The sequence below is a fragment of the Petaurus breviceps genome, unplaced genomic scaffold (assembly GCF_028583685.1).
Source record: "Petaurus breviceps papuanus isolate PSGF00001 unplaced genomic scaffold, PetGlider_PUasm1.0 188, whole genome shotgun sequence".
NCBI lineage: Eukaryota > Metazoa > Chordata > Mammalia > Diprotodontia > Petauridae > Petaurus > Petaurus breviceps.
Window position 1 is genome coordinate 39,009,348 of NW_027185804.1, and position 12,457 is coordinate 39,021,804.

Here is a 12,457-nt window from a genome sequence, read left to right on the forward strand (position 1 = left end):
AGTATAAAAAAAGAAATTTAATTGTTTGAGGTTAAAATTTGCTCATATAAGTAAAATCTATGTAGATCTATGTAGCCAAGAATAGAAGGAATGCAGAAAATTGAGGAGAAAATTTTTCATAGACAATCTCTCAGATTGGATATGATTGGGTTGGAATATAGTTTTATAGGAAATGAGGAGTTGGTTGATATAGAGAAGAAAAGAAAAAACATGGAAAGACTTGGACCTATACTATGAAGGAAGATTCAGTACACCTACAGAGAAACAGATGATGTGAAAATAAGCAAAGTACACTCTTAAATATATGTGTGTGAGTTAATATATTTATATCTGTGCATGTATGTATGCATGTATATCTGTATGTGCGGGTATATATATGTATGTAGATATCCTTCTTTAGGGTGGGAGGAGAGGGGAGGGATGGGCAAAATAAAGTTAAAAGTACACAGCACAGAAAGGAGAAAATAAATAAGGAAACAAAGAAAAGTTGGAAGCTTTGAAACCACAATGTGTACTGTTTATTTTCTTGAAATGGAAATATATTGCTTTATGTTGAATCCACTCTTCTGGTCTGCTGTGTACATGGAAAAGTGTTTCCTTTCCTTTTTCCTTTTGTATTTAAAAACTTATAAACAAAAATAAAAGAAAAACAAAACAAAAATGAATGCTTCCCAGATGAGGGAGAGGAGAAATATATTAGAATAAGTTATATTATCAGTAGTTCATCCTGCACCATCTGAAGTTGGGAGAATTATTTGCTTGTAGAGGGTATTCATGGAAACTTTACTTATTTCATCTATCCAGGTGTGAATTTTAATAAATTTTCTTTTACTGTCTTTTTTTTAAAAAGCAATTGTGGTTAAGTAACTTGTTCAAGGTTACAGGGCCAGTGCTAAGTATCTGAGCCTGGATTTGGTCCCCAGGTCATCCTGACACTGGGGCCGGTGTTCTTACTGGCTCAGCCACCTGACCGCCCCAAGCTTACTGTCTTTTTTTTAAAAAAAGTTTTGGTTACATTAGTACCAGTATGAATGTTGCTTCATACTCACATTTTGACCTTACTTCTGAATTTAAAATATCAAATTTTATTTCATATATAGACAAAGAAAATAATTTCACATATTAATCTTGTGTACATATGTGTGGTTTATTCTGCAAAGAGAGTAGATGACCTTATTGGCAAGAGGTTAGCCACTTCATCATCAGTATTCTAGAGTCATGTTTGGCTGTAGAATTCATTGAACCTACTTCTTAAGTCTTCAAAGTATTTTTCTTTATTGTCATCATTCATTCTCATCATTGTAATGTGAATTCTTTTCATCCCCCCCCTTTTCTCTCCTTTAGTATCCCCATCTGCCATTATTTCTTTCAACAAATATGGGTAAAATTGGTTATATTTGATGATGTGGGTAACACATTTAATGTATTTTAAGAGAGAAAAAATATAAGGAAAATTAATGAATTTAATCAGATCTAGAGAAGAGATGATAGTAAATCTTAGTGGATAGTTGTATGGTCTTTCTCATAAGGAAAACCAATATTTAAAACTTCTGTCAGATACTCACTGTGTAACTCGTTGCTACTTTCAATTACAATATAAGTGTTCTGACTTTGATGACCATCAGTGTGTCTTCCTGCTGTGAAAGATAGGACCACACCTTGTAATTGTCAACAAACTTCAACTGACCATTCCCCTCTTTTCTCCTCTGTCTCCCATACTGATTATTGTTCTAGACAGAATGGCCCATATATAAAGGAGATTTTATTTGAGAAAGTGGAGAAATATATATATATATATATATATATGTATATATATATATATTTATAATGTGAAGGAACTTGTCAAACACTCCTACTTTCAGAATAAAAATTTTGGAAAAATTGAGATTTAAGAGGTTGTTTTTTTTTCTTAATAATTCCATGGCTCCCCAGTTTTACATGTTTGATCTGAAATTTTAGTTGATGAGAAAAAATGTTTTCATCCCTTTGAGAGCATTACAACAATTCAGTATCTGGGAGTTATCACTGAATAAAACAAAAGGACTGAGAGTTGGGTAACACAAGATCAACAAACCAGACATGTATATCACCCACTGGTTGTTTTTTTAAATTATCCCTTACAATAATAAAGATGGAACCGAGTGAAGAAAAGAATACAATGATGCTGGTAAGAAACAGAGTGATTTTGGTGACTCTTATCTCTGGAGAGACAGTAGGGGTAAGGTTGCTGTTATGAAGGTGTTGGACTTGCCATTGGTGTCTTTTCAAAACAAACACCATGTAGCCACTGGTAATGATCATAAATACCACAAACACTTCATTATAAAGTGATTATCAAATCACAAATTTTAAGGTATTCATGGTATACCTGTTTATAGAGCAGTAGCCCAAGTTCCTGCTCAGAGTATCATCAGTGATGTTCCTGGGACTAGCCATATGCAGGGGCACAACTACATCAACCAACATATTTAGTAACCATACGAAGATGCAGAATGGAACAATATAATGTGAAGTTCTGGTTTTGAACTCTGCCCATTTGGAGCTGCAGGAAGTGATAGTTATGGCTTGAAAGAAACTCATGAGGCAGGTAGTTCAAAGGGAAAGGCCCTGGAAAACTCTTTGTACATACACTATGATTTTAAAACCAGTGTCACTCAGGAAAAATTTCTTGTTACCAGCCTGGATTGTGAATGGAAGTTCCCTGAAGAGAATCATCAAAATGTGGGAGGCCAGATTAAAGAAAAACAAGTCAATGAATCTGGTCTTTTGACTAGCAATTGAATTAGAGCCATACAAGTGAAAGAGTCAACCATTCCCCAAAACTCCAATTGTAGTTTGAAGAACGTAGATAAAGCAGAGAATATCATCATGAGAATGAATTCTTTATTTTCTTTGAGATAAAAAAATGCTAGCCAAATCCAATGTGACCTGGTAGGGAAGAGAAAGGTTTTTGTGACTGATACAGGTGTTCTGAATGGGATTTCACAGACTCCTCACCAATAAGAGGAGTTTCAGTAAACATTTTTTTTCCTTTTTTTGGAGATAGTTTTAAAAATATTTTCTTCATTCCATCTTTTTTTGAGATTAATGGTGTCAATATTCTCATCCTTGTGTATTGTAAAGTGACTACATCTTTAAGGACCATTATTATATTATATATTATTTTCTGCCCAGTCTATGTTTTTGTTTATTCAAATCACTCTATATGCCACGATTTAAGGGGTCATTACATTTTAGAGAGTATCTCAAGACTGGAGACTGAGATGATGAAGGGTTTGAGAAAAAAAATGTGGTAAGATGTATATTTCAAATGAATTGGAATGTTTAGTCTTAGGAAGAGATGGATTCAGGGAAGCCAGATAGGAAATATGGGGAAAAAATCTCTGCCCTTTGGGAATTCTGCATTTCATTTTAGAAGTCAACATTTCAATGAGGAAATCAAATTTTAAAAATTCAATTTGAAATCAGGTGATAGATGAGCAACTATTGTAAAGAATTTCAAAAAAGAGTCAAATATGAGAGCCTCAGAGGTTTCTTTTTTCTCTTTTGTCACCAAAGTCAGAACTGCAACATTATTTGAAAGTGAAGAGAAACATATTTGAACTTGATGAATTGATAAAACTCCTAAGAATGTTCAAAGAATGAACTAGGCTATCCTGGGAGCTGGTGTCTTTTCTTTGGTCAGAGACATGCATTAAAAGGTTGAATGACTACTTATAGGGAAGATGGGGCCAATAATGTTTCCAATTATAGATGGGACTAGAATTCCCTCATATTTTTGCAAAACTTAATAACTCTTGGATTTCCTTGCAATTTCTTACAAAATTTCCTCTTTAAAATTATTATTAGATCAATTAATTAATCAAGCACTTTTTATATCTTAAAGACCATCTGAAAGTAGTTTAAGGCTACTGGTTCCCGCTTATTCTATACTTGTTTATTGATGTAGCTTGGAAGGAAGGGTCAGGAAATATCAAGACCATTGTGGCCAAAGATATTGCCTGACCTGCACTTTCTTTGGGTTAGTCATCAAAGGGGAGCAGCTACTCTTTTTACTTCCTGTAGTTGTAAATTATGTATTTATGACATTCCCTTACAAAGCTTGAGGTGTCAGGAAAAGACTACTAGTTTCAGGTATTGTTATTTGTTATTGTGAGTCTCTTTTGTCCTTTATCTTCGAGGATGGGCAGATGTATGATTATGGACAAACATATATTTTTATAGTTTTTGAGTACCAAATTACTTTTCTTTTTACTATGACTGCCACACTTCTTTAGAAGACTAGAAATGTAATACTGATTAACCATGTGAAGTTAACAAAATATTTTCATATTTGCCATGTTGCAAAAGAAAGCACAAACAGAAAAGGAAAAATAAAGAAAGTAAAAAAGCAATCTTCCATCTGTACTCAGTGTTTATTGGTTCTCTCCCTAGGTATAGATCGCAATTTTCATCAAGAATTTAGATGAATTTTGGAATTGTCTTGTATCCTTGTCTTGATCAGAGTTGCTAAGTCTTTCACAGTTGATCATCACTATAGCATAGCTATTTCTGTGTAAAATATTTTCTCAGCTTTTTTTTTACTTTAATTTGTATCAGTTCATATGTTTTTCCAGGTGTTTCTGAAACTTTATTGCTTACAATTTCATATAGTCAAATAGTATTCCATCCCAATTTTATATCACACCTTGCCCTCCCATCCCCAGTTGACAGCTATTCCCGCAATTTCCAATTCTTTGTCACCACAAAAATAGCTGCCATAAATAAGTTTTTGTACAAACTGGTTATTCTTCTTTGATCTCTTTTGGATATAGAATTAGTAGTAGTATTGCTAGATAGGAGGTTTTGTACTTTTATAACCCTTTGGACATAGTTTCAAATTGTTCTCCAGAATGTTCAGACAAGTGTGCTGTACAAATCTATCAACAATGTATTAGTGTACTAATTTTTCTATATCCTCACCAGTATTTGCCATTATCCTTTTCTGTCACATTAGCTAATCTATTAGGGGCTAGGTGGTATTTTAGAGCTGTTGCTAGTTGCATTTCTCTAATTGGACAAATATTCTGTTTTTAAATAAAATTTTCTTAGCTCCCCCTATATTAAAAAAATGATACTTTTATCAGATCAACTACCTTTAGAATCATTTTTTCCAATTTTCTAATTTCCTCCTAATATTGACTTCACAAAATCTTTAAGTTTCATATAAAAATCTTTCAGATTTAAATATTTCCAACAACTCTTTATTCCAGTCCTTTCCCCTTTAAAATCATTTTCCCTTTTTCCTGTTTACAGCTCAATTCCAAAATATTTGTTTCCACATTGTCCCTTTAACCCCATTAAATTCTAAGTTTCTTGAGTGCAAGAAATTTCTTCCCTCTTTTTGTACTGCAGATACAAAAAAAAGAGAGGGAGAGGGGAAATGAATGATAAGAGGCAGGAAGAGAAATGGGAGAGGGGAAAGTACTTTCGCCATATCAATTTTCACAAATAAATCAGTTTTTTACATCATTTTTACATAATTAAAAAAATTTACTAATACTTAATTAGTTTGTTGAGACTCACAACCTCATACTTTTTATCAAAAAGTGTCTAAAAGTCATGAATAGTATCCCCTAAAACTTGATTGATGCAGTTTTATCTTCGCACTAATCTACCTATGATTAATAAAAGCACTATTTTCATATGAGCACATTGCAAAAAACTATATAAATTTCACTAGAAAGAACAGGTTTTTTTTGTTTATGTTTTGTAGAAAAAGTCACCAGAAGCTCTGCATTACAGGAACTGAGGTCATCATATATCAGTGGTCAAAATTATGATCTCCTTTGTCCCTAAGGCTAGGAAAGGCATCTTTTCCTCCTTTTCAATTACCAAGCATAGGGGAAAATTTTTCTCTACTAATGATCCAGTTACTCTTATAGACATTCTAATTAATCATTTTTTAATTACTGATGGCTTTTTTTGACCTTTGACAAAGAATTGTTTTCTTAACAGAAATCCCAGATTCCTTCTACTGACTTTATTTTCTGTTTGATAGGGTAATTACAGCTCTTGTGGGAGATGAGCTCAGTGAAAGCTGTCCTTATAACTCCAGCCTGGATCATCATCACAACATATATGCATATGGCCATGCATGCACACATACACACCTACTCACATACTCACACACCACTCTAGCCACCGCTCTGGCATCACAGATCGGACAGGTGAGTGACTTTATGCCTTGGCCACAGAGTTATGATTCCTAGCAACTTCTTCTAGGATGATGGAATTCCTTTTGTCAGTGCTTGGGGTACAGAAGGGACTGTGTAGAAGAAGCCTTAGTAGATATTATTTAGTCCTAAAAATGAAACAATTTTTTAGGTCCAGGTGCTTGAACAGTGTCTCTGCCTAGAAGGGATATTCTGCAATGTAACAGTGCTAGGAGAAAAGTGGGTCCTGATTATTCCCTTTCTGACTAGATCAGGGGAAGAAGCTATAACTTTGAGTCTTAGCTAAATCCAAGTTAGAGCAGAAAGCTCTGATCTCTGCTTCAGGTTCAATGACTTAGAAAAGTCAGTGTGAGCTGTCCAGCAACATCACTGTATAAGGTAAAAGTCCTGCCTCACTTGTTGCATTGGCAGAGTACAATGAGCTTTAGAACCCTGGCTGCTGCTCTCACCGGCTTCAGCCCTGCAGCTTCCACCTGTTCCCTGCTCTCCCACTTAGACTGCAGCAATTTGAAAGAATGGAGATGACAATCTGAGAGTTCCTGTGGGGATTGTTAAAGCAAATGCTCCACAGACTAATCTGTCCCACCAAATCTGAGTTTATGGGCTCAGAGATTGAGAGCAGAAAAGAAGTCAGATCAGGTGATAAAAATCCCTCATTTTATAGGTGTAGCAACTGAGGACCAGAGAGAGGCAGTGACTTTTTCATTGTCACAGAAATTCCTGGCTGATGAGGACTGTATTTGAATCTAGGTACTTCCATCAGAGCCCTAGATCTGCTTCCTTATTCTGCTCCTGGGGCTGCCTTCATTCCAGTTTGACTTCAGGGTATCTTTGAATTACAAAATTGAAGTTGCTCTGAATGCAAAGACTTTGCTCTTTCTTTCCTATCTCCTACATCGTTTCCTCTACCTTTTTCTTTGCTCTTTCCATGATCTATACTTCTGCTTCACTTACAATCATGTTCCCCAAAAGATTTAATGACTTTCTGTATTTTCAGAATTACCTCCTTATAAATGTAGAAAAGTCAGCCCTCTGACTTTCCTTTTCTGTCTCAGATGCCATGGATGCTCCTGAATCATGGTGAAAGGGGAAAGACACAAAAACTAGAGGCTTATGTCAAGGGTTCAGATTCTGACTTTACTACTCACTGCTTGTGCTACCATGGAGAGATCATTTCAATTTTGTAGGCCTTTTCTTCTGAATTTTAACAGTGATAATATTAACAACCTCAGGAATAAAAAGATCATCAAAAAAGTTAAAAACCTAGGAAAATTTCTAGCAATATTTTCAGTATTGATTTGTGTCCTTGGAAAAAATGAGATTCTGGCCCCATCCTCTCCCCACCTTCTTCATAGAATAGCCTGATACTAAACAATTTATGTCACTCAAGAATTTTCTTGGGCTAAGCAGTGCAAGGGGGAATACAAAAGGGAAGATGGCATGACAATATGCATGTAAAGCTTGTAAGTGTTTTCTCATTCTTTTTTAAACATTGATTACAAGACTTATGAGAAGCTGCATGTAATAGGACTGCCTGGGTCAGGAAAGGAAAAACGGAAAGAGGTCTGGTGTGAGAGCACCTGTGCCTAATTTAGAATATTGGCATGGAGTCCTTCCACTATATTTTCAAGTAAAATTGCAACAGATCTTGGAACTTTCCAATGCTATCTCTTCAAAGCCCCAAGAAGAGGAAATTGTGTCACAAAAAATAGAGGTCAGGGCAGCTAGGGGGCACAGTGAATAGAGCACCGGCCCTGGAGTCAGGAGGACCTGAGTTCAAATCTGGCATCAGATACTGTACACACTTACTAGCTGTGTGACTTTGGGCAAGTCACTTAACCCCAATTGCCCTCAGAAAAGTAAAAAAAAATAGAGGTCAAGCATGCTTCCTTAATTAGCTTTACTAGATAACTATTCTATGTGTTTTATAAGAGGCAAACATCAGTGTTTAAAAGGCTGTAGGAAAGAATGAGATAATCAGCTAGATGCGTTTTAGGGAAAAAGGGGCACTCAGGGATAAATCTAACAGAAATAGGACACATATCCTTCATGACTAAGTCAAAATAATAATATACAGTATAAGAATAATAGTAATAAATATCAAAATAATTATAAGAATAATATTTTGAATAAAACTAAGTACAAGGCACCAAGTTAAGTGCTTTTCAGGTATTGTATCATTTGATCTTAAGAAAAACTTGAGAGTTAGTGACATTATTATTACCTTTTTACAAATGTAACAACTGTGGGAAACAGTCATTATGGGCCTTGCCCAGGGTCACACAGCCATTAAATGTCTGAGGCTCTTTGTCACATCAGGCATGTCACTCTTTCGACTATGTCACATATCTGCCTATTTTAGGTCAAAATTACAAATAGAAATAGCAAAATATTTTGAGAATATATTTTCAGAAAAGATACATAAAAATAAAACATATAAATACATATAAAATATTATATCAATATTATTAATACCAATAAAAATATTTAACAGTAAGAATACTGAAGGAAAGTGAAACTGATGGCTTGTGAGTGTTTAACGCAATAGACAGAGCTCTCGGTCTGAAGTTCAAAGGATGTAAATTTAAATGTGGCCTAAACACTTATATTGTATGACCATGGTGCAATCACTTACTATATGTCTGCCTTACTTTTCCCATATATCAAATATGGATAGTAATAGCATCCACTAACTGGGGTTTTTATACTTAAAATGATTTAGTATTTGTAATCGAATACTCATATTGCATGACATAAAATAAATGCGTAAAAATTCATGTTCCTTGGCTTTTTCAATAAAGATTTCTTATCCCAAATCCATCTTAAACATTGGTGATTTTTTAAGACCTATAAAAACACAAATCCCTGATGATTATTTCTTTTAAATATCTTTGAGTGTCTGCTCAAAACCATAAAATTAAGTGACTTGTCCATAATTAGAGAAATAGTAATATTTTATTTAAAAAATAATTCTTGGGATTTTCTGGGAGTAATTACTATAATACTCTTTAACATTTATTCATTTCTAGTTTCTTTTCTTCTCTTCCCAATGTCTGGAGTAAAGAGACTGATGAGTGTGTAGGACAGTCATAATTTCTACTTCAAAAGGGAGACATGAATACCTTGACATTATCTAAACAGGTTCTAAACTTGGTTCCTCTATAAAATTATTTGAATCTCTTATTTGTGACTCAGAGATAAGTTCCATCTTTGGCATGAGTTGTACGACCATTTCAACAAACCCTTGTCTTTAGTTTCTTGGGTGAAGAAAGTGGTTCTCTAGGAAGTCCTAAAGTTTCCTACCTCCGTGGTCATACTGATGTGCTTTGACTGAGTCAAAGTATTTTTGAAGCTTCTGCAATTCCTATATTTCAGTGATTAAGAATGCCTAGAATGTCAATTAGTTTTCCTCAGTCATGATATAAATCTTTTGTTCTGCATGAATTTTATTTCCTAGTTTAGTCAAGTTATTCCTGTTTAAATTTTATGGCTGGGGAGTGGGGATGGGTGAAACAGATATTCTTAAACCATTTTGCTAAGGTTGTGTCCAGACCAAATATAAGCTTTGGCAATGCACCTAAAGGGTGGGAAGCATTATGCTTAGGAGTCCTTTGTATCTGGGCAAAAGCAGTTAAAGGTGAGTCACAAATTCTTTATTTATTCAAATTTCATTACATTCTCACAGCAAAATCCCAATTACATCTTTGAGAAAAACCTTTGTGTTTTAGGCTAGTTTTTTTTTTTAAAAAACAGTTAGTTTCTGAGATGAACAAAAGTTTAGGAATTTATGAAATTATTATGTTACAATCTCTTTTACCATTATGCTGCCTTGTGTTAAATATTTCGCTTTCAGGAATTCATTGCCCCAAAAGAACATTTGTTATCAAGCTCATAGTATGCACATTGAATGACTGAGAATAGGACCTTAAAATAATATCAAACCTTTCCACTTTTGGCAAGGTAACAGGGTATGTCAGAAGATGTCATATGCACTTATGTAATTATTAATGTGGATGAACCAAATACTAAAGCACTGGATAGGAAAAGAACAAAGGGCAATGTTTTGGTTAAAATGACTGGTCCATGGGAGTCATGGACCAAGCCACAGAAGCCTAACGGCCATCTGAGAAATCTCTTCCAGTTCAGAAGGACAACCATGAGTAACCAGGTACTCTTGTCAAGAGGCAATGGTCAAAGGCCAAGTACTTGGTGAGATTCAGGAGTAGCCTTTGAATAAACTATCAATGATAACTGAAAAGAGATTTGTGATCGCTGATTGCAAAGGAATTGAAGATTGTTTATTCACCAACATTCATTATTTCACATGTGTCTCAACAGAAAAGAATGAAGTTTGGGAAATACCAGAATTATACTCTGTTCATTATACCCCAAGGCTTCTCCTGCAATGTTTCTGAGTGACAGCTCAGTGTCAGAAACAGCTGCATTTGTAACAATAATTTCCCCACTCAGTGTTTGTCCATGATCATATATGTGCCCCTCCTTGAACAGAAAGGGCAGAAGAGACTCACAATAACAGGAAACTATACCTGAAACGAGTATTTTTCTGTCACCTCAAGCAATCCACCTCTTCCTAAGGCTAAACATTCCAATTCATTTGAAACATGCATTCTACCACATTTTTTCTCTCAACTCTTTATCATCTCAGTTTTCAGTCTTGAGATAATCTCTAAAATGTCAATGACTTCTTAAATAGTGGCATATAGAGAGATTTGAATAAACAAAAAGATACACAGAGAAAAAAAAATTACATATAATTAAATCATGGTCCTTAGAGGTGTAGCCATTTTATAATTCACAAGAATAAGAATACTGACACCATTAATCTCAAAAAAAAGATGGAATGAAGGAAATATTTTTAAAAAATATCTCCATAAAAAAAACTGTTTACTGAAGCTCCTCTTATTGGTGAGGAGTCTGTGGAATCCCAATCAGAACACATGTATCAGTGACAAAAACCTTTCTCTTCCCTACCAGGGCACATTAGATCTGACTACATTTTTTTTCTAAGAGGATAAAGAATGCATTCTTCTGATGATGTTCTCTGCATTATCTACATTCTTCAAACTACAATTGGAGTTTTGGGGAATGCTTTAGTCCTTTACTTGTATGGCTCTAATTTGATTACTAGTCAAAAGACAAGACCCATTGACTTGATTTTCATTAATCTGTCCTCCCACATTTTGATGCTTCTCTTCAGGGGAGTTCCATTCTCAATCCAGGGTTGCAACCAGAAAGTTTTCCTGGGTGACACTGGTTGTAAAATGGTAATATATCTACAAAGAGTTTCTCGGGGTCTTTCCCTTTGTAGTACCTGCCTCATGAGTTTCTTCCAAGCCATCACTATCACTTCTTGCAGCTCCAAATGGGCAGAGCTCAAGACAAGAGATCCACAATGTATTGGTGCATGCTGTGTCTTCATATGGATACTCAATCTCCTGGGAGATGTGCTTGTCCCCCTGTATGTGACTGGTCCCAGGAACATCACTGATAGTACTCTGAACAGGAACCTGGGCTATTGCTCTATAAACAGGCATGACATGACTACCTTGAAACTTGCAATTTGGAAATCACTTTATGATGCAGTGTTTGTGGTATTTATGGCCATTAGTGGTGGCTACACAGTGCTTGTTTTGTACAGACACCACTGGCAAGTCCAACACCTTCATGACATCAGCCTCACCCCTAGGGTCTCCCCAGAGACCAGAGCCACCAAAGTCATCCTGTTTCTTCTCAGCATCTTTGTATGTTTTTATTCCCTCAGTTCTATCTTTATTATTATAATGGATAATTCGAAAGAAACAAGCCAGTGGATAATAACCTTCTCTGGTTTTTTGAGCTTGTGTTACCCAACTCTCAGTCCTTTTGTTTTATTCAGTAGTGATTCCCAGATTCTCAGTTATTTCATTGCTCTCAAAAGAAAGAAATGGGTTTCTTTTTTTTTACGTCCAGCAGGTTTTCAGAGCAAATAGGTAAAAACAAAAGAGTCATGTAAGTATCAAGAAAAAAACAAAAATAGTAACAAACAACCTCTTAAATCTCACTTTGTCCAAAATTCTCATTCTGAAATTGGGAATGTTTGAGAAAAGAAATCAAGTTCCTACATATTAAAAAATATTTCTTTGTTTTCTCAAAGATAAGTGCCTTCATTTATGGGCTTTTCTAGCTAGAGTAACAACTATGAGAGATAGTAGAAAATGAGCGAATGTTCATTGAAGTTTGGT

General features: G+C 35.0%; 1 protein-coding gene across 1 annotated transcript; it reads left to right on the top strand.

Annotated features, from left to right (window-relative positions):
- Positions 1 to 11,254: 11,254 nt before the first annotated feature.
- LOC138163305 (vomeronasal type-1 receptor 4-like) lies at positions 11,255 to 12,205 on the top strand. The gene has a single exon (XM_069090846.1). It carries the CDS (start codon positions 11,255 to 11,257, stop codon positions 12,203 to 12,205), a length of 951 nt encoding a protein of 316 aa, XP_068946947.1.
- The last annotated feature ends 252 nt before the right edge of the window (positions 12,206 to 12,457 follow it).

Coding starts and splice junctions, on each gene's coding strand:
- LOC138163305 (XM_069090846.1), top strand. CDS start 11,255: ATGCATTCTTCTGATGATGTTCTCTGCATTATCTACATTCTTCAAACT.